Raw genomic sequence first — 27,436 nt, 5'->3', positions numbered from 1 at the left:
GAGGGCTATCAATAATACCTAAAGCTGTTTTATATGTGAAATTTATTAGCTGTCACAATTTGCATTTTCTCAGGGTGCTTTACTGTTTTATATATTGGAGTGTATCTTGTTCATTTTCCCCCTTAAACACTGCACATTTTGGCTGCTTATGGCCTTTACTGCATTGACTTCTATACAACTCTGACAGAATTCCATCTGACATATTTAGGTCATACTAGTGATGGTTTGTTTTTGTTACAGTTTTCTTATCTTTTGAAGTTATATCTGACTACATACCAGAGAGCCAGCATGGTGTAGTGGTTTGAGCATTAGATTACAACTCTGGAGACCAGGGTTTGAATCTCTGTTTAGGCATGGATACCCACTGGGTGACCTTCGGTATGTCACACCCTCCCAGCTTCAGGAAGGCATGAGTAATTCTACTTCTGAATAAATCTTGCCAAGAAAACTCTGTGATGGTTCCATTTTAGGGTTGCCATAAGGTGGAAATCATTTGAATGCACAAAACAAGAACAACTGTGAATGTGAAAAACAGCAACATATAACCAAGGGTTCTGAGTAGAAGACGAAAGCATTGTAAACAATAGTACTGTGTCTTTTTTAAAAAATGAGAACTGTTCATGAAAATAATTATGCAATAAAACTGGAGTGGGAAACCTATGGACATTCAGATGTTTGACTACAACAGAGTAGTTAAGAGCAGGACATTTTGCATGATGCTGTGTGTTGTACGATATCCCACTGATATCAGACATTATCTGACAATTCTTATTTTAGGTGCATGTTGAAAACGTGCTTGTTTTTACAAGTACTCTTTTTGTCATTCAGTATACTATGTATTTTACTGTTTCAGTAATGTAGGTCATGTATGTGGATTTTGTTAATTTTATATTGAGGGGAGAGGAATGAAGTTCTGTTGTGCTGCTTCACCATCACAGTGTTGTATCTAGGCTATAATTATATTCTACAACTCCCAGCCAAAGCTTGTTAGATATATTTAGATTGCCATAAAGCTTCATGTGACCATAGCTACACAAAGCAGTTTTGTACTGCTTCGTGATCCTCTAAAAATTGTCATTTCTTGTAGATGATTATTCTTGGAGAGGTGGTTAACGATAGGCTTATACCTATGAAAGGGAGTTCCACAATCTTAAAACAAACTACTAAATTTAGCATGCAATTTTTTTTAGATTGCAGCTTCTTATGGGAATGTGATTTGCATCTTTGAGCCCATTCAACATTTTAAACAGAAGAATATTCAACATACTGTAAGTGAATCATCTTTATTTCTTCACTAAAAAGATTGTACAGTGGTGCCTCGGGATACGAAATGATCGGGTTACGAAATTTCCGGGATACGAAAAAGTTGGATTGGCAAAAACTGTTTCGGGTTACGAAATATTTTTCGGGTTACGAAATTCATTTCGGCGCGAAATTCAAATGCTGCAAAGTGCAGCTATAGGCTTTCCAGTGCTAACGGAAAAGTGTTTCGGGTTACGAAAGGAATGGCGGAACGAATTAATTTCGTAACCCGAGGCACCACTGTATATGTTGTATGATTTGGTTTTATTGCTCTGGAGACATGGTAAACCTTTGATAGAGATGAAATTATTCCACTTGTATCCTACCCTTTCCCCTATGGGCATAATATTATCAAGTCCCCTCTTTAGCTTCATTGAGGTTGCTGCATCATATGTTAAAAGACATGACAAATGTAAGTATTATATACAGTGGCATAGTAAAATGGCATCCCTCGTGTATAAAATGGAAAAAACAAGGGTTGTTCTTTGGAATTTTTGGGTGATTATTTTCAGTTGGTAGAGTCCATGGATGCAGAGGACTGACTGTATATGCATTCAGCCAACCCTTTGAGCTGTTCTATTAACAATATGATTAAGTGACAGAAGAGGATTGAATAAATTAGATCAGGAGATGGCACAAGTCATCCCCAGCTTTGTAATAAGCCAGTCCCCAAAACAGACTGTCAGCATTTGGCATATATTGCCCTAATACTATGCTCACTTGCTGGGGCAAAAAAGGTCCTCATATTCATATCCCAGCAGCAGCACTTTATTCTCTTTGCCTGAAGGTGACATGTTCAGCAATTGGCAAGCTGAGTTAGAATTTCTCTGCTGATTGTCTCTTTGAAGGAAGCTGTCAGGAGAAGTCAAGGTGTTGGTGCCATAGCTTATCCATTCAGATGAAGAGTTCCCAGATTTATTTTTTTTACTGCAGTGCCAAGACATCTCTGGGATCTCCAGGGAGAGCAAGAAGTCCAATTCACATACATTGAGAGCTATCAGTAAGCAAGAATGATGAAAGCTTTACAGGTTTGCTCACCTACACTGAATTAGTGAAGAATAGTGGACAGATTAGTTGTTAATGCCTTGGATGTTTATTCAGTGGCAAGAAGCCTATATAGGATTTCCAAGGAAACTGAATACAAGTGTGTCAGTATACAATCTAAGGACTGAGAATCCTTTACATATCTACCCAGAAGGTAGTTCTATTGAATGCAATAGAACTTATTTCCCATATGAGTGTACAATATATAGAAATGCAAGCTTTACTTTTAAAGAATCTTTTAGGCAATATAGGCCCAACACAGATGTGTCAAAAGGAACATCTTTGAGCCACTTTGAGGGCATGGTGTGCAGATGACGCATGGCCTCAAACCAGCTGGAAGTTACCCTGAGGCTGCCCAAGGCAGCCTGAAGCTACTGGGAAAAGGAGCAGCAAAAATCCACTCCTTGCTGTCAGCTTTTTTGGGACCACGGTGGCAGCCTGCTTTGAGAGTGGGCTGTGGAGTTGCCATAGTCCCTGGTCAATTGCGGGCCACTCCTTTATCCCTGTCTGCTTCGCCCCACAAACTAAAGTTTGATGGAAAACAGATATTTAGAATTCTATGTTACAATCTATGTGTAGAATTTTTCAGTCAGTTCTACAGGCTATCAGTTATTGCATTTCCACATTTCCTTTGTTTTTAATGAGTTTGTACAAATATGTCTTTTGATCCTATTTTAAATTTGAGTTTATGTTCAGCTTGAACAGCAGCTTTACAGCTTTCAGTGATGTCTAAAAAGTTCAGGAGCCCTGGTGGCACAGTGGTTAAATGCCTGTACTGCAGCCACTCGCACACAAACCACAAGATAGCAAGTTCAATACCAGCCAAGGGCTCAGGCTTGACTCAGGCTTGCATCCTTCCGAGGTCACTAAAATGAGTACCCAGCTTGATGGGGGCAATTAGCTTACAGTTGTAAACTGCTTAGAGGCTGCTTAGAGGCTGGTATGAAGTGATATATAAACGAAGTTCCTATTGCTATCTCAGGTTATTTGAAGTACAGTTGCCCCTCCTTTCTCACGGACTTGAGATCTGTGTTCTTGATTATACTTGGAGGGGTGAACTCGGTTATCCTCAATGGGGGTGTGTGCCCCGTTCAAGCCTATGGGGCTTGAATAAGTGCATGTCTCAGTTTTCACGAGTGTGTGTGTGTGTGTTTGGAACTGACCCCCGCGTAAACAGAGGGCAGATTGTATTCTTTTTATTTTCTTGGACCTTGATAAAAAAAACAGTTTGATAGCAAATCTCTCAGTAGACTTCATGTTATGCTTGAACCAGCAAACCTTGTAACTGAATGTAAGATTTTTAGAATTACTTAATATTTTGTCTGTCTTTGGCTTTAGGGATTACATTATCAGTGGCAGAAATCAGATCAAATTTCACTTGAAAATGTGGTGCATAATTTAACCTGGGATCCATCAGGTTAGTACCAATTTAACTAGATATTTTCCTTGACAATTTTTCACTAATTTCATTTTATTCAAGGTTTTTGTTTCCCTTGTTTAAATGAATTTCCAAGGTTGTCTTGCATTATCAAAATCCAATAATATTAAGATGGGTAAGTATACTGCAAAGTCTGAAAGCAACAGAATATGGTGCTTAAACATGATAAGGTACAGGAGCTGTTTGGGTGAATTTCTAAAATAGCCTTCACCAGCCTGACGCCCTCCAAATGTTTTCTTAAAGTGTCATCCCTAGATACTTGACCATGCTGTCTGACACCGATAGGAATTGAAGTTAAAAAATTTGAAGAGTACTAGGTTGAGGCAGGTCATTTTAGATTTGATTCCTATGGTTTCTTGAACATTTATCTCCTTCTGTCTCTTAAGTGAAAGATTCAGTAATGGAAAGCTGTGATTTGACTAGAGAGAAACAATATAGTTCTGTTGATAATCTGTACAGTGGAGAGACCATAGCTATGCATTTTCCTCATGGCTTTTGAAAAAATGAGTGATAATTTTAGCTACTGTTGGGGGAAGAAGCCTATGCCAGCATGACACATTTGGAAGCTTTGAAATTACAGTAGGATGTTCCCAATTCTGTTTTTGAAAAACTACCACCATAATGCTTGGGGCAAACTAAATATTTGCATTTACTTAATGGTGTCTTTTAAACTCTGTGATATCTCTTAGACTAAAAAAAATATTTTGTAAATATATTGTGATGTTAGGCAAAAATATAAAAAATATTTGTAGAGAAGGAGGTAGATAAATTTTTTTATTTGGTCCTAAAATATTTTTATCTCACCTTTTTCGTGAAATCTGTGGCAAATAGATAAAATAATATTTTTTAAAAATCAAACAATTCCAGGTTAAAATTAGTGAATAATTTAAACAAAGGAAAACTATATTAAATAGCTCAAATAAAAATAGCTTTAAAAGGCTAATTTTTTAAAAAAAACATGCATATCTTTTAGATATATAATACATTCACAATATGTTAATGCTTTCACAATTCCGTTACAGGATTACTGGTTTTACCTATACTTTCTATCCCTTAAGTCATTTTCATCTACTATTCTTGACTGATGTATTCTTCTGCCTTCCTGACTATTCTTTCATTTTTATGAAAGTAATATTTTTTTCAGCAAATCAGATCAGTTGGTAAGAGATCCAGAAAGCTGAGTGGGTATGGTGGAGTTCTGCTATGGAATTTAAATCTTTGCAGATTCTGCTTTCTGAAAGTTCTGCTTTTCGGCCATACATTTCCACATTTCCACTGGATCAAACTAAAATCACAAAATAGTCATCATTTTAGAAGATGGTCCTTGCCAATAGTCTTTGATTGTTTACAATGAATATAAATTATGTTAATAGTTGTTCCCTAATGATGAATGTCAAATTGTTCATCATATGAACAGACTTATATTGGCAGTGGAATCCAACAGAAATGGAAGAGTTTTTCTATCCCCTCATTTACTCCCTAAAATAGCTATAGAGATCTTTAGTCTAAACATAGATTAAATGTAATCTATGTTGCATAAGAGTTTATAGTCCCAGGCATATGTTTTATGCTGCATAGATTGACTTCTAATTCTGTTCTCTTTGCTGTGTATACATTTGTAAAATCTAGGGTCTCGTTTGCTGACTGGTTCCAGTTGTCTGCAGCTTTGGTCCAATGTCCATTTTGACAATTTATTGGAAGAAGAAAATCCAGAAAAAGTAGATAGTCAAAACTGGAGAGTCATTTGGCAGTGCAAGTAAGAAATAAATACTAACATCTTTATGCTTCTTTGCCTAGTAAAGTCACCCTCAGGTAGGAGATGCTATAAGGGCAAGGCATGGTGGTAAGACATTGAAAAACAAAGCTGTATCTACACCACGCATACTCTGCCATGTTTCCTAAGTTAACAAGTTATCCGTAGAGGCAGCTACACTGAAGTAAAATTCAACTGCTTTTCTGCACATGAAATGTGGATGTGAATTAATGGGGAACACTATCTTGTCTTAAGCATCAACATCTTGGAAGAGCCCTAGGGCAGTGATGGCGAACCTATGGCACACGTGCCAGAAGTGGCACTCGGAGCCCTCTCTGTGGGCACATGTGCCATTGCCCCAGCACAGAGTTTGCCAGAGTTTCTTACTAGAAAGCCAGAGGGACATGGCACTTGGCAATAAATAAGTGGGTTTTGGGTTATAGTTTGGGCACTCGGCCTCGAAAAGGTTCACCATCACTGCCCTAGGGGCTAAGAATGATGCTCCTACAGATTTTCCTAAATACACTGGGACCCCAGGATCTGTGGACTTGCCATCCATGGATCTGAGCATCCGTGTATGGCAAGCCTGTGTTGTCCCCAATGGTGGCACATGCACACAGCCATGCTGCCATTATAGACACAGGGATGAGGGCTTACTTGAACTCTTGTGGCTTGGCTGCTTGCATGCGCCTCCACTCAAGACAGTGGTGGCTTACCTGAAGCCTTGTTGTCCCCAGTGGTGGCTCAGCCACATGCCTGCAATGGGGGGTGTTCCTAATGGCTGCATGGCCACGTGCATGCGCTGCCATTGGGGACATCGAACATCTGCAGATTTTGGTATCTGGGTTGGGGAGGGCAGAACAGAGTCCGCATGGATACTGAGGTCCCACTGTACTATCTTTGTAAAATACTTGTTACTGCTGAAACTAGGTCAAAATAAAAAAAAAAAAAACTGTATCCCAGACAAGGTGAGCCTTTGTGCCTGCTGTTACTTGAAATCCAAATGACAAATATTGAAATATGCCTAAAATAGAAACACAGTACATTCGATATATAATTATTTTGACTAATTAATATGAAAAACAAATGTTGTGACTTTATTTCTATAGGCCAGCAGGGAACTGAACCCTCTGTAATATCTTTACAAGGTTTCAGAAACAGAGGCCACAGAAATAATGTGTTAATAAGTGTTTGAGGTCTTGAATAATGTTCAATACAATGTTTCTATCCTGCTTTGTAGAACTGCTTCTGAAGTTCACCTGATGAAGTTTTCACCAGATGGAGAATTCTTTGCTACTGCAGGGAAGGTAAACAAGTATGATAGAATTTGAAATTATATTACTTTCATTGGGATCACTTTCTTCATACAGCATCAGTGTGGCTAATAATAGTAATAACAATAAAAAAACTCATAAAATATGTTGAATTCTGGAGTTTAAAAAATCATTATCAATATGATGTTTTTATAATTTAATAAAAGATACCAATAGACATTGGCATTTATTGAACTGTGTACTATTTTATATATACTGTATTTATTCATGTATAAGTCTAGAAATTTTAGTCAGAAAACTGATCCCAAAAACCTGGGTCGACCTATCCATGGGTCATTGTACATACTGTACTTCAACTCATAGAAAAGGGAACCATCTCCTGGTGATAGGCATGAGTGTAATGTGTCTTGGAAGCAATGCCCCCCTTCTCATCCATCCAGTCTTTAGGGAGAGCACAGTTATGCATGCCAGAATTTTGTAGGTTCATTTTCCTTTGCTTCATTCAGATCCTTTGTTGCATGCCCCTAAGTTTTACCCTCAGCTTATTCATGGGTCATATCAAGATCCATAATTTTGACCCCAAAATCTGCTCTTGACTTATACATGAGGTCGACTTATAGTCGAGTATATACTCTCCCTCTCTTCCTCTCTCTCTCTCTCTCTCTATATATATATATATATATATATATATATATATACACACACACACACCTCCCTTAGATGCTGGTTTTATGTTGGTACAGAAATTGGTATTTGTGTGTGTGTGCGTGTTTATGTGTGTGTGTATTTACATAATATGTATTCTTTTCCATTCTGCATTATTATTCCATTGTGCAGTAGGGTTGGATGTAAAGTCATGGCAGGGCAGGTAGGTTGTGAAAAAGTCTTACAGGGTACTGTATGTACTCAACTATAAGTCGACCTCATGTATAAATCGAGGGCAGGTTTTGGAGCCAAAATTAGGGACTTTGGCACGCCCCATGAATAGGTTGAATGTAAAACTTGGAGGCTTCTTCAATGTGTGTATGCGAGCAGCAAGAGGGCTTTATTGTTTCAGCCTTCACTCCCAAGACAGCAAAATGTGGGAGTGGGAGAGGAACTGTTAAACAAACAGCAATAAGTCAATCAATTACTCTTATCTGCTTGGCTCAGGACAGAAAAACGAAACCTGAAAAGAGCTGCTATCACATTATCATATTTACCCGTAAATAAGTCAACCTAGGATTTTTGGGTCAATTTTGGGCATAAATTTTTAGATTTATAGACGAGTATATACGGTATATGTAGGACTCCACTGATATTTTGGTCAGATTAGGAAACCACAAGCTTAGTAAAACCAGTTCAGGTTTTGTGTAACTTCTTGCTTCCATGGTTCAAAATTTCTTGTGCATGGTTCTCCTCTGTGAACTACCACAGTTTGAAAAGTTGCTGTTGATATCTCAAGATTTAGACTAAATTTCATTTTTTCCTTCTGCACCAGAAAAGAACTTTTAGAAATGTTTATTCAGGATTATTATTATAAGATTATTATTATAAAATGGCAAATACTTAATCCAAAATAAGTTATTTTTAGTAACCGTACTAGACTCAGCACTTCTTGCTTTACATGGCGTTATAAGTGACACTTTCATAGGATTTTCCTGACAAGAATTATTCAGTGGTGGTTTGCCATTGCCTTTTTTTGGGCTGATAGAATCTGTCTTGCCAAAGTTACCCAACGAGTTTCTATCAGTTCACATCTGGTATCCTCAAGTTTTAGTTCAATACTCAAACAAGTAAACCACACCCTGGTTCTTGAACAGGATATCAGATATCTTTCCAGCTGTGTCAGTAATTGCCTTGAACATTTGACAGCACTCAGTATTACTTAAGGAAAAGCTTGATGTAATGTGTCAAACCTACTCATTTCCTATAATACTGAAGTCTGACTTGCTTAAGGAAAGGGATCCTAATATAAACAAATCAATTATAAGTCTTATTTGAGGATCATCATGTTACACATTTGGAGTGGGATCGCACTACTGCTGAAGGTACTGGTTTATAGTTTGAATGTACTCCTGGCTTCAGCTTTGTATCTGGATATTAGGTTTCTGCAGTTGCCAGGAGTGCACTTGCACAATTAAAATTAGTCTGCCAACCATGCCCATTTTTAGAGACATCCAGTTTGGTCATGGCAGCACATACCTTAGTTGCATCCCATTTGGAATTCTATAATGTTCTTTATCTGAGGCTATTGCTGAAGACTTAGATATAATTGAAATGAGCTCTTGAGTATTGACCATGGGATCAGCATGCTGTTTATTTGGAACTTATTGATCCTGTGATGCATCAGTAGCACTGTCTGTCTGTCAGCTTCTAGACCCAATTCAAAGAGGCAGTGTTGATCTTTAAAAATCTATGTGATTTAGGACTAGTCTGTTCAAGGGACTGTTCAGTAATGAAGATCACTTTTAGAGACTGTTCCCTGGGTGCTACAGCTTCCCTGGGTGCTACAGTGGTGTAACAAGCAGCTGCTAGAAAAAAAAGCTTTCTGCATACTTTTCCCACACTTAGAAATGCTCTTCCAAATGAGATTAGTTAGGCATCCTCATTATATACGGTTAGATAACAGGTTACAAGCTCCTACTTCCATCAGGCATTTAATCTTTCATATGTTGATTCGATCGTCGGTCCTATTGCTAGCTTTGAAATGTTTTAAATAATTGAATTAATGTTTACTGATTGTTTTATTAACATGGTGTTTATTGTAAGTTGTCCCAATTAGCTAGTTAGGTTTTATGTAAGTTTAATAAAGAAATATCACACTAAAAGTTCTCATTTCTTTTTGGGGTGCTAGGATGATTGTCTTGTTAAGGTGTGGTATAACACTGATAGTTGGAAAGCAGCTGTTGCATCTCAAGCTAGAACACCAGAAACAACAATACAGGAAGTGGGTTTCTCATTTATTTACTTGGTTCATCCTCGATCTGTTAATGGCTTTTCATGGCGAAAGACAAGCAACTACATGCCACGGTGAGGATGCTTATTATTTCTTGTTAGAATTATTAGCAATTGTGAATGCTTTCTAAGTTTATCCTGTGCTTTTCAAGTCTTTGCAATATTGCTTTAATTACCCCTAGCTGATTAATTATGGAGTAAATTTTCACTTGTAGTCATCCTAAAATTCATACATTTATATATTCAGTGGCCTATTGAATTCAAGGTGTGAAGAACTAAAGAGAATGTCAGTGTGGCATGTTGACTTAGTGATAATTTCTAGATAGCTGTAATTTGTTTCTTTAAAGGCCAGAAGTAGCATGTGAAATGTCAATCGCAGTATACAACTTCATGAATGAACTTATTCTTTCACATACTGAAGTTCTGTCATCCAGTATCTTAGCAACAATGACATATGTCCTGAAAAAGTATTTAGGATTAAATCAAAGTTAGCTTGAGCCTAGTATTAGTGGGTTCTGAATTTCTGGAATATAATACAGGATGAGTATATCTTATCTCCAAAATTGTTCATGTGAGTGGCTGAGATAGTTACATCTTTTCTTTCTGATGGTTCAGTGTTTATAAATTTGGTTTTATGTACAAAATTATTAAAAATATTATGTATAAAATTTGGCTAGGTATACACTTCTGGCTATGTGTATGATATGTACACAAAACATACATGAATTTTATGTTTAGACTTGGGTCCCGTCTCCAAGATATCCCATTATGTTTATACAAATATTCCAAAATCTGAAATAAAAATCCAAAAGACTTTTGGTCCCAAGCATTTCTGATAAGGAAGACTCAATTTTTAGTAATAGATTCTTGCCGTATTTTTAGCTTTCCACCATTGGTGGATCGGTGCTGTTTACAGTAGTGAGAGCTACTTAATATAATTTTACTTATATTGATAACACATAATTGTAGTAAATGCATATACCTGTAATATTTTATGTTTATATTAATATCTTTATCCTCTAGAGTATTGAAAAGATGGATTACCTCCCAGTATACTTAAATGCAAACAAAAACCATGAAGCCCTTCCCAGGGCTCTAGTAACTCAAGCAGATTCTGCTTTGAGTTGCTGTGACATTATACTCCATCACTAGATTGCTCTTAAGAAATTGCTGGCTTGTGTTGCATTTTTTCAAAGAATTAGAAGTGCCAAATTCTATACAACGTTGTTTCCAAAGATTCATCATCATGTATTTCTTGCCAAAAGCAATTGACTTTAAACCAGAAAACGTGATCTGTTATGAGCAATAGCACTTTGTAGGATTCAGAAATCCTCTGTCTCTGAAAATAGCAATTTTGGTGTTTAACTTCACTTTTTCCCCCTAGTGGTGCTGTATGTAATGTATTGTTGACATGCTGCAAAGATAACATCTGTCGTCTCTGGGCAGAAACATTGTTGCCCAATGATAGTCTGCTGTATGGAGGTGGATATAACCATTGTCCTGAACCAGTGAAGTTAACTAATAACTTTAAGAGGAATGCTTCTAGTAAAGAAAGTATGAAAAATACTTTGGAGGTAAGGAGCTAAATCAGCCAGAAATATATAGTTGCACTTACTAAGCATTATGAAGTCATAAACCTAATTAAAGTAATAAACTTTTGCTTTGCTAATTAGAATTTTTCTATTATTTGGCACTTCTCTGGGTAAGCCGTCTTTTTATATAAAACATATTGACAGTAATTTATATTCAACATACTCATACTTCATTAACCGTAATACAGAATATAATTTGTCAAAAATGTTTATCTGTACCTGAATAATGTATACATTCAGATTTAAAATATTCATCCTCCCAATAGTTAAACCTAAGGCCATTTCGGCGAGGACGAAGAAGATCATTAGCACTTGCTCATACTGGATACTTACCCCATCAACAAGATCCTCATGAAGTTCATCGGAACACTCCACTTCAATCAAATGCACTTTGCCACTTTCATATTGCTGCCAGCATCAATCCAGCTACAGGTGATGAAGAATGTAAAGTTATAACATACATGGGTACTACTCAGGTTTTCATGTGCAAGGCATAGGTCCAAAACACACTGCAGAAGTAATCCATTTTAAGACTGCTTTAACTGCCCTAGGTCAGTGTTAGGGAATTGTGGGAATTGTAGCTTATTGTGGCACCAGAGCTCTCTGACAGAAAAGGTGAAATGTCTCACAAAACTACGGCAGTCTGAAACTGGATTATTTCTGCAGTGTGTTTTAGACTACACTTTTCTGTGATCCCAAAATAGTCTTGTTTCAGACCTCTGCTTCAAAAGGCATAAGTTATTTCCTAAGAACTTGGTGAATTCTGGTAAAAATTAAAGCATGGCTTTGGGCCAACACAGTTGTCTGGCACTGGAAATTACTAAAAGAACACAATCCATGTCAATTGGATTAAGGGAATAGAGCAGGGTTGATAAGAATAACTGTTTAAAAATAAAAATAAATTTTAAAATAAATAAATTTAGCTTTAAAATTTATATCTGATTTCAGGATTTTATTAAAACAGTTTAAAGGAGCCTTATATAATATTATATTCTGTAAATATATTAACGGCAGTTCACAGAGGTCAGTCTTACTCTGTAGGTGGTGCTTCAGAGCTGCACTTGTGTCACTAGGCTTGGTGATACCTGGTGTGAGGGGGCAGCTTGCCCCTTCCTCTCCTCCCCTCCCACTGCCTTGCACACCTGTTGCCCTCCACCATCCTCTGTCTTGGCTCCTTCTCCAGGAAGAGGGCCGGTGTAACAACGAAACGTGAGGGGCATGCTTACCCTTCTGCAGTTAGCACTGCCTCTTCAGCTCCCTCGCCCCTCCACCACAGCAGCAGGATAGTCCAACCAGGTGTCACCCTTCCTCTGGGGTAGTCCACACCCACCCAGTGATGCCACTGCAGAGCTGCATGCACTCACGCTCATTCCCTCTCTGTTTCCCTGCCTTATCTCCCTCTTTTTTTTCAAGTTCTTGGCCTCTTGGTACAAAGATGGCATAGATCAGTGAATAGTTAATTTGTGAACATGGAGTAAATCTGAACAAGGAAGCATGGTCTAGATATAAATCCAAGGGATCCCTTAACAGTTCAGGCAAGTTGCGTAATCTATCTCTTCATGAAACGTACATCTCTAGATATTATTAAGCTTATATGAAACAATAAAACATGTTTAAATATAATCTTTCACACTAGTGATTTAAATTGTATTTTCAATCATTAAAATTGAGTCATTCAGAGAAATTATTTAAATCATGTTTTAAGTCAAATCAGCCCAGGAATAGAGGAAATTTGGATTAGACAAAAATCAGTTTAATCCAAATTGGAGTAGGTTGAGAAGGATAACAAACTGATCTAACTATCAAATGATCTATGTAATATTATCCATTTGGATTTCCCTGGTGATAAGTAGATTGCCAAGCTTTATTGTATTAGTCAGTATTTCTAGTGGTAACTTCAGTCGGCACTTTTTATCGACGGGCTTGCCATTTGTGGATTGGAGCATCTGCAGAATGGCCCCTGCCCCATTTTCCTCTTATCCTGCTGCCATTGAGTATAATGGGACTTGAGGTCCTGCAGTATTTGACATCCGTGGTGTGTGTCTGAAACTGAACCCCTACGGATACCAAGGACTGACTGTATATGTTGAGGTGAATGGTTGCAATTCATCAGACAGCACTGGGAAATTAGATTAAGATACTATTCTTATTTATTTGTTTATTTATTTATCATGCCTTCTTTCAGACAGTGCTCAAGGCATTATACAGTTCTTGAATTGCAATATGTTGCAGTTAAAATAGGTGGTAGAATATGTGAAGGAAATATTTTGGATTAAAAAATTATCAACAGTGTGGTTTACTTTTAATAGCTGGTATTCAAAGAAACATATACCATGGATGATTTTTATCTCTTCAATCCAAGATCCTTTTTTGTGTCATATGGAAAACTTATTTTGAAAGTAGGGAATCTCCAAAACACTTTATCTTTAAGGCATAGTGTTCTGCTGTTCAAAGAAATAAATATTAAAAATGTCCAGTAGAAATATCTCCAGGTGCAGCTAAAAGTGCTAAGAATTTCCCCCATGAACCTTTGAGATAAGATGTATTCTCAAGTGGATATACAGGTGCAGGTTGTGGGGATAGTCATATATGTTAAATTTTGGGTTACAGCTTGATTCACTGCATTGTAATGCAATTGGCACAACTACTTATTTACTGCAGAACTTTACATGCTATCAGATGAACTGTTCTAGGATCCCCCCCACCCACTGTGACAGAGACTGGCACCATATTTGTCTCATATTATCATATTCACACAATTTCCTGGAAATTAGCTGCACACCAGTAGCTGGTGGACAATCACTAGTACTCGGATTACCAATTTCAGTAGTACATATTTAAGGGACATTTAGAGAGTTACACCATGTAATACCTGTAATCTTATAATTTGAACAGCTAGAGTTATGGTACTGTTGAACCTTTTAATAAAATTAGCATGACTGAAAACAAAATAATTTAAATGTGTAATCTTCCTTATTTAAATGTAAGTTCACATTTTTGCTTGCAGACATTCCTTTGCTCCCCTCCATCATGTCTCTGAGTCTTAATGAAAATGAAAAAAGTGGACCTTTTGTAGTGCATTGGCTAAACAATAAAGAACTGCATTTTACTCTGTCAATGGAAGTCTTCTTGCAACAGCTTAAAAAAAGTTTTGAGCATATTTCTTCAGAGGCTAGTACTGAAGAATCAAACCAGATGGATATAAAATCTGATGAAGGTAACATGCATGCTTGATTATTAATTGCCTTAATTATTAATTGTATAAAACAAGCTAAATATTAAAACAGTGTGTTGCTTTACCTTCCATGTTGAATATGATGTAGCTAAAAACTTTTTATCTATTTGGATTGTTTCTGCAAAAGTTACACTTAAGAGACAGATCTAATTGGGCTAAAAAATAATGTGTGTTTATCTTCTAATCCTTGGAGCCATAACTATCTACATTTTAACAGTACCCTTCTGATAATTCCTACCCAGAGAGCAAGAAATTTATGTCATGCAGACATGCTCTGTTTCCCCCCACCCCTTAATATAGATGTACACCACTATGCTGTAGGGGTAGCAGTGAATAAATCCTTCTTACTTCTCACTGTTGTATCTGCACAATGTCATCAAGCAGAGCTGTTTCACATAGTCAGGGGCCTTTTACATTCTGCTCCATAAGAGCAGTACATAAACCATTTGGCAGCCTCTTGTGAGGAGTATGCACAGCGACAGGAAGGAATGTGAAATTGAAGAGATTTTGCTCAATAGATGGAAGCAGAGGAGGAGAGGGACAGGATGCCCTAACAATGAAATGGCCCAGAAGATGCCATTATGCTTTTCTGCAGACTCAGATAATACAAAGAGTTATAAGAAAATACAGGATGAAAGGGCCATAGTAGTGTTGATAGCGCCTTACTGGCCATGTCGACCTTAGTTCCCTCAACTACTCCAACTGGCAGTGGATCAATCACAGAAACTTCCAACGAACATGTTAAATCAAGGGCTAGTCCTACACTCAAATCCACGATGGCTCAGTTTAACAGCGTGAAATTGAACACAAAAAATTAGAACAAAGAAGATATTCCAAGGAAGTAGTGGAAACAATTATGGCTTCCCAAAGAGAATCCACTACCTCAATACAATATATGCAAGAACATGGAAACGTTTGGAAAATGGTGTATGGATAAATACTTACAGTTGCATGACATAAATATCACACATGTTTTATAGTTTCTTCAGGAAGGACTAAGACCTAACACATTAAAGAGGCAAGTGGCAGCTCTGTCTACAGATCTTGAATTTGATGAAGTACCTGTACCTGTATTGAAACAATAGCACATGGCCACATAGCCTGAAAAACCAACAAAAAACTAAGCACATAAAGCATTTTTAAGAGTAGCAACACTAAGGTCATACCAAGTAAGACATAGGTTCCCAATTTGGGATTAGAATTTGGGAGTCAATAGATAATTAAACCACCATTTGAACTTTTAAGAGAAGCAATGTTACGAATGTTAACTTGCAAGGTTGCATTCCTTGTAGCCATTACATCAGCAAAAAGGGTATCAGAAATATCAGCATTAAACATTAACTCAAATTACTTCAGAGTTGGGGAGGACACAATAGTAATGATATTAGATCCATGATTCTTACCAAAATGTCCAAAAAGACTCTTGATACAGAAGTATTATACTGTATATTCCAAATTTTGCCCAAATCCAAAACATCCAGAGGAGGTTAGATGGCATAAGTTAGAGTTGTGCAGAGCAATAAAACAATTTTTGAAAAGAACACAATCTTTTCACAAAACAGAGTCACTGATTAGTTCACACAGTCCTTGTACAATAGGGCCAAAAGGCATCAAAGATGATTTTATTGTTTGTATGTACAGCGCTGTGTAAATCTGCAGTACTATATAAATAAATTATAACAACAACATCAACATGATAAAATCAGCTTTCCTGAAATCCATGATTTTATCATGTTGATGTTGTTGTTGTCGATAAAAATGAAACCTGCCAATGGTGTACATCCTACAAAATACATATAAAACAATAGATAATAATACAGAATAGAATTAGATAAAAATAAGCAGGCAACAAATTTAAAAACATCAAATATCAGATAACAATTGGATAAACATGTTCAGAGATAAAATGGCCAGAATTCCATGACTAGAAATGCTGAAGGAAAAAGACATCCAGCAGGGGTGAGATTTCATGAATAAGGAACTGCTAAAAGCAGGCTAGTCAAGTAAGGAAAAAATCCAGGAAACTACAGCCAAGTCAATTTAAACTCAACAACTGGAGAAATGTTATAATGGATTATACAGGAGTCTTATTTGCAAGTATCTCGATGACAATGCAGTAGTTACTACAAGCCAGTATGGGTTTGTAAGTCCTGCCAAACTAACCTTGTATCTTATATCAGTCACTAATTCAGTAGATGGTGAAAATGCTGTGGATGTCATTTATGTGGGGCTCAGCAAAGCATTGGATAATCTCTCCCATGATATTTTGATTAGCAATCTGACTAAGGGGCAAAACAGACTGACATAAAAAGCCACCTTCCAGATGACACACACTCCCAAGCTGCCTGGCAGGCCAGCTTCCAAGTGCTCTGGCAGTGAAGCGTTTACATATTGCATGTCACCAGAGCAGCTTAAAGCTGCCCATGAGCTGCGGTGGGCGGTAAAAGCCTTCTTTTTGCTGGCCCAAAAAGGAGTGGCTCTTTGCCGCTCCTTTTTCGGCTGGCAAAAAGGTGGATTGGGGCTGCAGCTCCAATCTGGCTTTAGAATGAGCAGCTTCAAGCAGGTGCTTCAGGTCAATCTATTTTGGCCCTAAATATGGAATAGATGGAAACACCATCGGATTGATCCATCATTGATGGGGAAACCATGTTCAAAGATTTGTCATCAGTGTTTGTGATTCATATTGGAAGGAGGTCTCAAGTGGAGTGCCACAGGGTTCTGTCCTGGGGCCAACACTTCAATATTTTTTTATTAATGATTTAGATGATGGGATGGAGGGGATCCTTATGAAGTTTGCAGATGTTACAAAGCTGGGAGGTGTAACACATTGAAAGATAGAAACAGAATTCCAAAGGGTCTTGATAAAGTAGAAAGCTGGCCTGAAATTAATAAAATGAAATTCAACAGAGATAAATGCAAAATTCAACATTTAGGCCACAAAAACCAAATGCACAGGCATAGGATGGGAGATAAATTATTTAGCAGTATTCCACGTGAAAAGTACCTTGGGATTATTGTTGATCATAAATTGAACATGAGCCATCACTGTGATACTGCAGCAAAGAAGGCATATGCTATATTAGCCATCATTAAGCATAGCCATCATAGAAGCATAGTTTCCAAGTTGAGGGAAGTAATGTTCCCACTATATTGTGCACTGATTAATTCTCACCTGGTGTATTATATTCAGTTCTTAGTGCATCATTTTAAAAGAAGGATCTAGAAAAGGTGGAATGAGTTAAGAGAAGGGCAATGAAGATAAGAGGTATGGAGAAAAAAACATAAGGGAGAGACTGAAGAATTTGTGCATGTTCATCTTGGTAAAGAGAATTTTGAGGGTTGATATGATCACACACTTAAATGCATGAAGAGCTTCTGCAAAGAGGAGGGTGAAGGCTTGTTCTCTACTGCCTCAGAGGGTAGAACTAAATCTAATGGTGCTAGGTTACAGGAGCTAAACTTTCATGAGGAGGAACTTCTTGACACTGAGCAATCTAGCAATGATACCAATTACCTGGAGAGGTGGTGAGGTCTTCTTCTGTGGATGTCTTCAAAAAGTGGCTGGACAGCTTCTTGCTGGGGTTGCTCTAGGCAGAGAGCCTGCATTGATCAGGGGATTGGACCTGATGACCCATAGTGCCTTTTACAACTCTTAACATTCTATGAGATCATAGAGACCCAAATTATCATGGTCCATATGCCCAGTACACATACGTCTTAACATCATGAACCTCCAATTTCGGTTGAACCTGTTGTTTTTAAATATTTGAATTCATAGATTATTTAAATGATATTCTACAACTACTGTAATTCAGGCAGGGTGGTCAAGCTATAGTAAGTGCTAACCCCAAATAAGATGTTGCACTGATCAATAAACTTATTTCTGCTTGTTATAAGGAAAATTGGTTTAATTTCCATTTATGATAGCTTCTGAACATTTGTTTAAGTCCTGTATCCAGTTACCTGTAGGTAAAACCAATTGATGTCAACAGTTCTCTGCTGAATGGACATGTATGAGGACTGTGCTGTCTGTTAGCTATATATGTTGCTGCATGTACCATCTGTTTTGAACTTTGTTCTGTTATGGCTGGTGATAATTGTTACATTGGACTATTGCAGGGTGCCTGTCTGGCTTCTTTCAAACAACAGAGGCTTATGGGTTCCATTTTCATGAGTACATATCGGAGATTATTGGGAAAAAAAATTTTTCTTTCTGAATCTATATGTTTTAGAAAATCTTCCAAGAAACCATGTTACCTATCATTTTAACTATGGTTTTAACATGCAACTGTCTTTATAACAACATTTTTTTTGTTCTACCAGAAACTGATGACACTAGTCAAGATCAGAAAGAACATAAAGAACAAAGAGAACTTGCTGATGAAAAGCCAGTTTTAAATCCAAGTTATGTTCCATTGTCTACTGCTGCTATTGATCATGAGATTGAAATACAGCTGTCTGAATGGAATAAAAATGCAGACATGTTATTTAGTATTCATCCTATGGATGGATCATTGCTGGTATGGCATGTAGACTGGCTAGATGAATACCAGCCAGGCATGTTTCGCCAAGTACAGGTACTGTGGCTGTTATGAATAAAATAGCATTATTATAATTGTTGTTATTTTGTGTTTTGAAGTTTGGCATGATTATAATGTTTCTCTTTCTCCCCACAAAACAGGTATCATTTGTTTCAAGGATCCCTGTAGCTTTTCCCACCGGCGATGCAAATTCACTTTGCAGAAGTATAGTGATGTATGCTTGTACAAAGAATGTTGAACTTGCTCTTCAACAAGGCAAACAAAAACCCTCTACCCTTGGACGTTCCTGTTCTATGTTAATCTCATCTGGCCATAGTAAATCATCTAACAGTTTAAAATTAAGCATCTTCACCCCAAATGTTATGATGATTTCCAAACATGCAGATGGATCTCTAAACCAATGGTTAGTCAGTTTTGCAGAGGAATCTGCTTTTTCAGTTGTACTCAGTATTTCTCACAAATCACGATATTGTGGACATCGTTTCCATCTTAATGACTTGGCCTGTCACTCAGTACTTCCATTGCTACTTACTACTTCTCATCATAATGCAGTAAGGACTCCAGTTGTTGACAGTACCAAAGAGACACCATCAACAGTTCACAGTGAAGACAACGCAAGCACTTCGCAGGATCTTAATACTGTTTACAGTGAACTTATCCTCTGGAGAGTTGACCCAGTTGGGCCACTGTCTTTTTCTGGTGGAGTTTCAGAACTTGCACGAATAAATTCTCTTCATGTGTCTGCTTTTTCAAATGTGGCATGGCTACCTACACTTATACCTAGTTACTGCCTAGGTAAGTTTTCTTCCTTATAAATAAAAATGTTGGAATCACAGCAGGAGCACAATTATTATGGACAGCTGAAGAAGAAGAATGGATGACTATCTTCATACCCTTATCTAAAATTAGACTGTTAATATTTGCCTTTAGGTGCATATTGTAATTCACCAAGTGCTTGCTTTGTTGCAAGTGATGGACAACATTTAAGGCTGTATCAAGCTATAATAGATGCCAGAAAGCTTCTCAGTGAACTATCTAATCCAGGAATTTCTGTAAGTAAAAGCCAGTTCATTATATAATTTTGAAAATGTTGCCAGCTAAATTCAGCCTGATGATTTTGGCAGCTACTCAGAAGAAAGTTAAATTTATTTACAATATTAATACCTCACCAACTTGTCCTGCAATGGTTGAGGTACATGGCACTGAATGGAAACTTTGAGATGACTGAAGCATATACTAGAGTTCAGCATGTATGCCATTTTATGCCACTGCAGCACTACAAAATATTTATGTTAATTTTTTTACATGGTGTACCTACCTATTTACCTCATTTTGTATAAGAATGTCTGAAATTAGAAGCTTAATGTCAGTATCCTGTGCTAGCTGCTATTAACTAAGTAAGAGGCACCTAAATTGTCTACCATTTTGATTGTTTTTCACTGATGTAGTATTTTATTATAGTTATTTTTATGATTGCAAACAATTCTCTTATCATTGCGTACTGAGGAGAGAGCACAAAGCATACATAAAACTGTCTTTAGTCAATGAATAAAACTTGGTTGTACTATTAATTTAGGAAGCGCAGAAACTCTTGACAAGCAAATGCCAATTGAAATTTGTCTGACAACATATTAGTGGCCCAAGAATTATCTAAACTTTGTAATAAATGTATCTAGCTTAAAATTAGGCACAGACCCTTAAGATGAATAGTGGGTTTAAGCACTTAGTTATGTTTGCCAAACAGTATGCAAGTTTCATCTTCATAGTTTGTCAGTAATACAACTCAATGCTTAAACCAAATCAGGACTGATGAGAGAATTCCTGGCTGTTCTGTTTATGTTTTAAGATCTTGTTCTGAATTTGAGCAGAGAAAGATGCAGTTAGTTTAATTTTTTTAAAAAAAAAAAAAACAAAAACAAAAAACAAAATAGACTCACAGGTTGATTTCACTTGGACAAGACTACCCCTGCAATGAGTGTAAAAGAAGCTTCAGGACAGGAAACATTTATCAAAAGAAGCACAGGAACAGATTGGCCCACATTCCCTGCCTCTACTGCTTTCCTCAGATGTATAGCCCTCAGTCCTTACATTCAAGTTAAAAAATTTTTTTCAAGGTTTTAACACATGTAAGTTTTAACCTAGATTTTATAAATGTATGCCTTCACTCATTTCAAGCAGATTTAGCTTGGCTTTCAAAAATATCCAAAGATTTTGGTTATACAGTTGTCCATTTGTGCGGATTTTGAATCCGCGTCGCTTGCTTTCTCGCAAGGGGCAAACTGAGGGACTTAAAATGGGGTGTTTGCCCATGGGTGCATGCCGCTATTCAAGACAATAGGGCTTGAATATCTGTGGATTTCTGTTTTTGCAGGATGTGTGTTTCCCAGAACGGATCCCCCGCGAAAATGGAGGGGCAACTATATTTATTTATTTATCTATTTTCTGTGCTTACTTTTTCCCAAAAGGGACCCAAGGGGGCTCACAATATAAAACCAATTAAAACAATGATGAAAGTAACCTAATTAAAACACTACAAAGTTAAAATTTAAACATATAAAAGTTAAAAAACATAATCTAAAACAACAACAAAAAACCTTTCCAAATAAAACCAGTTTGCATGATTTTAAAAAGCCTGCCTGCATAGAAACATTTTTACCTGCCGGCGAAAGGCCAGTCCATCCTCCCGTGGAAGGGAGTTCACAGGGTGGGAGCAGCCACTGAGAAAGCTGTCTCTCATGTCTTCACCAAGCGAGCCTGTGATGGTGGCAGGACCAAGGGAAGGCCTTCCCTGAGGATCTTAGGGCTCTAGCTGGTTCGTATGGGGAGATATAACAAATAGTATATAACAAACATTTCCTAGGGATTATCTACATTACCTATAAAACCTGTATTTTCTCAGGGCTGGCTGTGTGCTATTTGCACTTGTTTGTTGCTGTGTGCCTTTACGTCGTTGTAAGACTTATGGTGACCCTAAGGTGAACCTGTTAAAGTGTTTTTTTTTTGGCAAGTTTCTTCAGAGGGGAGTTGCCAATGCTGTCTGCTAATGCTTGAGACAGTGTGGCTTGCCCAAGGTCGCCCAATGGGTTTACATGCCTGAGCTGGGATTTGAATCCTGGTCCAGGAGTCAAAACACTACACCACACTGGCTCCTACTATACTACATAGCCCCAAAACCTCATATCAGGCCCAGGCTGTTTACACAATTTTGAGACATGATTTGGTGTTTCCACCCCTTGTTCCACATTAAAATTGCTTACCTTTTGATCTCAGTTTTCCAGAAAACCCAGAGCAAAATGTGGCAACAATGGCCAGCTCCCTTCCCACATAGTCCTTGCAAGTGTCTCTGTCAAGTCAGTCTGATGTCAAAATGAGGCTGGGCACCTTGTTCTGACCTCAGAGCAATTTGGGCACACAGTGGTGTTGCCAGGTGGCTTGCAGTAACCATGTGGGAAGGCAGCCACCCATGAAAATCCACAGCAGGTAAGAGGGGGTTAGAATGGAATTTGGGGTCAGAATATTCTGGTGCCTTTTGCCCGTGTGTTTTGGGTCTCTGCTGTCCCAAAGTTCCCTGCTAATTATTCTGATATTTGGACAATGATATAACATATTACTGAAGTTAACTTTATATTTACAACACTGTTAACTTCTGCTTTTGTTACTAACTCTACAGAAATACGTTGGTAAAGTTTTTAATATCATAAGTCAACAATCAACAGCTAGACCAGGATGCATTGTAGAACTGGATGCCATTACAGAGTTGGTAAGGATTTTGCACTTCTTACGTGAAATTATCATTGTTTAATTTAATGAAAAATAAAGGGGAGAAGGCAACATCACATGAACATAAGTCTGCTTTTGTAATGCAATTTTCTCCCTTTCTCTCACCCACTCCCTGAGTCCTGTCCCATCCCCCAAAAAATTTTAGAGCAGATTTTGACAATGAGCAGGAAGCAATGGGAATTGCCCTGATTTCAATAAAAGAAGTTCAACCAACTGTACTGGATTTGATGAATAGTAACTGTTCTGAGAACAGTATGTCCTTGGTCAGTGTTAGCAGAATATTGTTTACTTTCAGTACTTCTTATCTGAAACATTTAACTTGAATCTATAAAAAAATTTTGGTAATAATGGGTCACATTTAAATATATTGGCAAAACTTGGTCTCTCTGTCAATGAGTGACACTGTAATCACTCTGTTATATTTATATGTGTGTTTGTTTGTTTTTAATTTAGCATGGTGGGAAAATGCAGTTACTTCATGTTTTTCAAGAAGATTTCATTTTGAATAACCATGAGAATAGACTGTCTGAAAAAGAGACCATGTTACCTGACTCTGGTAAAGCACATATATGTTTAGTAAACTTTCAGAACAATGAAATGATTATGAATATGTAACAAGCTTTCTGTGTAGTTTGTAGCATAGGTTTTGTTATTTTGTAAAATATAAAGCCTAAAAGAGTGATTAAATTCTAGGATCTGGTAAAAAATGTATTGTTTTTCCATAAGACGCTGGCTTATACTAACATCTTTATAATATTTAAGAGGCAAATAAGCATTTTATCTTCTGTGTCAATTGGCATGGGAAATTTCTTGATGGATATGGATTGTGTATGTGAATTGTGTGACACTATAACTCTTTTTAAAAACTGATAATTATTTCCTAAATTTCAGTGTTATTCAAACTTTGTGGTATCTGAATTTTCAAGACATACAAATTAGTATTTAGGATAGTATTCTCTTGTATGAAGTTGCAAGTAACGGGAAAAGTAACATGTATAGGACTGGTATACAGAATGTAGCACAATGAAATTGTAGAATCCTGAGATTTTAGGATAAATTTTAAGGTGGAAGTTGGCTCTTTTGAATGTTATCTCCCATGCACATCAGGGAAGAATATTAATGGCTACCTCACTCTTTGTTGTATTTGTTCTTCATTTCCATCAAAGGTATTTTTTGTGGGGAAAATTGAAAGATTGATTACAGTCTGTTTTGTCACCTCAGAACTCTCCCCATTATGACAGGGGAGGGATGGGGATCTTGGAACTTTTAATGCTTTTTTTCTTTTAATTGTATCTTGTTTTACTGCTGCAATCTGCTTGGATTCCTCAAGATTAAGTGGAATCTAAATACATTTTATTATTATTTCTACATCATTCTGCTGCGTGTGTAGCTCAGGTCTAATATAGATTTTAATCCAGAACAGCATAAATGAAAACTAAACCTGTAGTGCTGTTGTTATTTTTCCCCAAACAGCAGTAGTGTTAGCCACATTTCTTGCTGCTGTTTGAATTCCTCTGAAAGACATTAGTGACATATAGAAATCAAAGCTATTGTGGATTAATGTAGGCAAACTGAGGTGGTGCAGCTCAATCCCATGCATGTTTACTTGGAAATAAAAATCAAATTCAAACATGAATAGCAGAGGGAGAGGAGCTGGATGCAGCATGCCAGAAGAGGATATTTTCATCTCACTGCCCCAGCTGAAACTCTCTCATGCACCCACTTAAACCCTTGCAAAGTAGATAGCCAAGTCTATATATCCCAGGAGGGATTTTCATTAATGTGACCCCACACTGAAGAGTTTCTCTCTCTACCTGCCATTCTGCTACTTATTGATGGTCCCAGACACATGGATTCAGTCTTAGGCAGATTCTTAACTCATAAGATATTGGCCGGTTACAAACCGGCATTTGGGACGTCCAGAGGACGTCCCATTTTAAAAAAGGGGCATCTCTTCTAGACGCCCCTGGGCCTAATACGGACTCCATCCGTACAAGATGGCGCCGGCCCTTCTACATGGCCGGCGCCATCTTTGCGTATCGGACGCTGAGCGTCCGTACGCGTTGCGTACTTTGTGACGTAGCGAGTGCGCCCCTGGCGCCTCGCTACGTCGCAAACGCGACTCTAAAAGAAGCTCCATTTTGGAGCTTCTTTTTCGGTCTGCACGGGAGCCGCGCCATGTGGAGGCTCCGGCTCCCCCGCGGACTAACCGGTCTGTAACCTGCCATTGAGTGTTTTAAAAGTCAGCACTAACATTTTAAATCAGGCACATTAAAACAAACAAACAAAACCTACCAACATGTATCAATTATAATTCTTATTAGGTAATAATTATAATTCTTCTGTCACCAAGCCACTACAGTTGACTGGGCCGAGTCATTGTACACTATACCAGTTGTATTTTTAAAAGCAGGCTTACATAGATTCCATTACAGTAGTTTACTCTGGATGTAACTGGACCATAACTGTGTAAAAGCCATTTTTCTGTGGATAGGGTTGCATTGGGAATGGGAGGAATTTTCTACTCCTGGAATAATTTGAAGGTCAAAATTGTCTCCAGCAGCCAGAGGTCCAATTCTAGTTTTGAAAAACATGCAAAGGAGCCCTGCAAACTATTTAAAATGTGAATTGCTACTTTGGGGAGTTGCTAGAAGAGACAATTCACTTTTTATTTCTGGCCCAAAGCGGAAGAGTTCTGAAAGGGTTGAAGGCTCTGAAAGATACCTTGAGGAGCTCACTTTATCCAGCCCAGTTCTAAACGGAACAAAGGTACTGAGCATTGATTCCACATCTGGATTACTAGACTATGTCCAGTCTGGGAGGGTCCCAAGCTGTAAACCTGTTTTGGTGGGGCAGTGTACCCTAATTCAGAAATCGTTACATATTTCCATTGAGGTCAGAAGATGTCTGAACTCACATTATTTGCTATCATCTGTTTAAAAACAAATAAAAGCCTACCTCTCATGCAACTGTTAAGTAGTTCTATACCTCTTTGAGGTGAGTAGTTGAAAAAGAGAATAATAGTTGTGAGTTATCAACATGGTGATGAAACCTCAGCCTAGACTTCTGGACAATTTCTCCTAATGGTTTCATGTGGATATTGAAAAACATGAGATATGAGATAATGTTGCTAGACCACTCCAAAGGCCTGTGACCATGAGGTACAATAGTAGTTCCCCATAAGATGGTGTTCTTACTGCACTGAGAAGCATGCCTGAAATATTATATAACTGAATAGAATTAATTAGTTAAATTAATTACTTGGATAGCCTGGAAGAATATCATGGTCAATGTGACTGAAAGTTGCTAAGGGCTGTTGGAGAACCAGCACTGTTACAGTCCCTTCATCTGTTCCATGGTGCAAGTCATCACTAAGATGGCCAAGACTGTTTCACCTGTGTGCACCTAGGATGAGTGGGATCAATCTAAATGATTGCAATTATCCAGAATTGTATAGATTTGCTGTACCACAGTCTGCTCAATGTCCTGTCCTAAGCATTAGGTTAAATTCCGTCTGAACGTTGTTTAAAAAAGTTAGATCCCATCTGGGTTTAATCAAGGAGATTGCAGGTGGAGGACCTGTCTAAATTATTCTCTTTTTTACTGCAGTAGAAGATATCCCCACACACAAGGAGATTTTAATTTCTTTCATGGTTTATACTGTAATGCTTGTCTTGGCCAGTTTTTGCTTGTTTAGATGGAACAACTTCCATAGGGAGTGTGTTAGATCTCAACCTTCCAAACTGGTTATGGGAATGTTCAGGCTGAACATGAAGATTACACGTCACAATCTGACAAGACTGCGTTGGCTGCATCACAGTAAACATGCATTGGATTGGATTTCACTTCTGGAGATTTAGCTAGTGCTTGAGATCAAACACAAGAAGTAATGTTTTGCAGTAATGACTGTTCAAATTGTGTTATAGTATAGAGAAACAAAATCTTTATATTTTACAGGCTACCAGAAAAATGGGTTTTCTGAAAAATTCTATTTAATTCTACTGGAATATACTCAAAACTGCTCATTGTTACATATGTGGAAACTGCATTTGAAGTCTGTACCAGTCTCAGTGGGTAAGTTCTTTCATATTTGTCAAGTAACTGAAACAACACACCAAACCTAGGTTCATTAGTTACAACATTCTGGACCAGGAGTGGGTACCCTAGTTCAAATAAGTTCACTGACACTGACAGCCTAAAAAAAATACCTACTTTCTCCCTGGGTATGACATAATAAATCCACCTTACTGTTCTTCAGTGATTCCACTTGCTTTTCCCTGAATTTTTCACAATCTAGAAAAAGCAGTCCCCTAATAATTTGTCAATTAATGTAAGATATGTTTTAGACAGCGAACAAAGGAAGGTTTGCTGTCTCCGTGGTCTGATAAACAATAGCTATGCTGGGATGCTTAAGAGCAAAACTAGGACTTTTTCCTTGCCAATATAGTTTCGATAGTAAAAAAATCTGTATTGTTGACATTATTCTCCATGTATGCTAGCTGTTGCATGACCATTTCACAAACCTGTTAAGCCTATGCTA

General features: G+C 37.6%; 1 protein-coding gene across 6 annotated transcripts in view; it reads left to right on the top strand.

Annotated features, from left to right (window-relative positions):
• The window catches only part of DMXL1 (Dmx like 1), a 110,232-nt gene that overhangs the window by 19,841 nt on the left and 62,955 nt on the right, over positions 1 to 27,436 (top strand). For all 6 annotated transcript variants that reach the window (XR_006101744.1, XR_006101743.1, XM_042447903.1 and 3 more), the window contains exons 3-16: positions 1,191 to 1,268; positions 3,685 to 3,763; positions 5,414 to 5,540; positions 6,778 to 6,844; positions 9,648 to 9,823; positions 11,133 to 11,322; positions 11,607 to 11,772; positions 14,348 to 14,557; positions 18,899 to 19,152; positions 19,257 to 19,911; positions 20,047 to 20,168; positions 22,787 to 22,876; positions 23,350 to 23,452; positions 26,854 to 26,970. Coding sequence is in view for 4 of the 6 variants with exons in the window: in XM_042447903.1 (XP_042303837.1) it covers positions 1,191 to 1,268; positions 3,685 to 3,763; positions 5,414 to 5,540; positions 6,778 to 6,844; positions 9,648 to 9,823; positions 11,133 to 11,322; positions 11,607 to 11,772; positions 14,348 to 14,557; positions 18,899 to 19,152; positions 19,257 to 19,911; positions 20,047 to 20,168; positions 22,787 to 22,876; positions 23,350 to 23,452; positions 26,854 to 26,970 (2,434 nt within the window). In the remaining 2 variants the exon portion in view is untranslated. The remainder of the gene's footprint in view (positions 1 to 1,190; positions 1,269 to 3,684; positions 3,764 to 5,413; positions 5,541 to 6,777; positions 6,845 to 9,647; positions 9,824 to 11,132; positions 11,323 to 11,606; positions 11,773 to 14,347; positions 14,558 to 18,898; positions 19,153 to 19,256; positions 19,912 to 20,046; positions 20,169 to 22,786; positions 22,877 to 23,349; positions 23,453 to 26,853; positions 26,971 to 27,436) is intronic.

This window comes from Sceloporus undulatus, chromosome 2 (genome assembly GCF_019175285.1).
Source record: "Sceloporus undulatus isolate JIND9_A2432 ecotype Alabama chromosome 2, SceUnd_v1.1, whole genome shotgun sequence".
Classification (NCBI taxonomy): Eukaryota; Metazoa; Chordata; class Lepidosauria; order Squamata; family Phrynosomatidae; genus Sceloporus; species Sceloporus undulatus.
The sequence above is the reverse complement of the archived record's forward strand: the minus strand, read 5'-3'. Positions and strand labels throughout refer to the sequence as shown.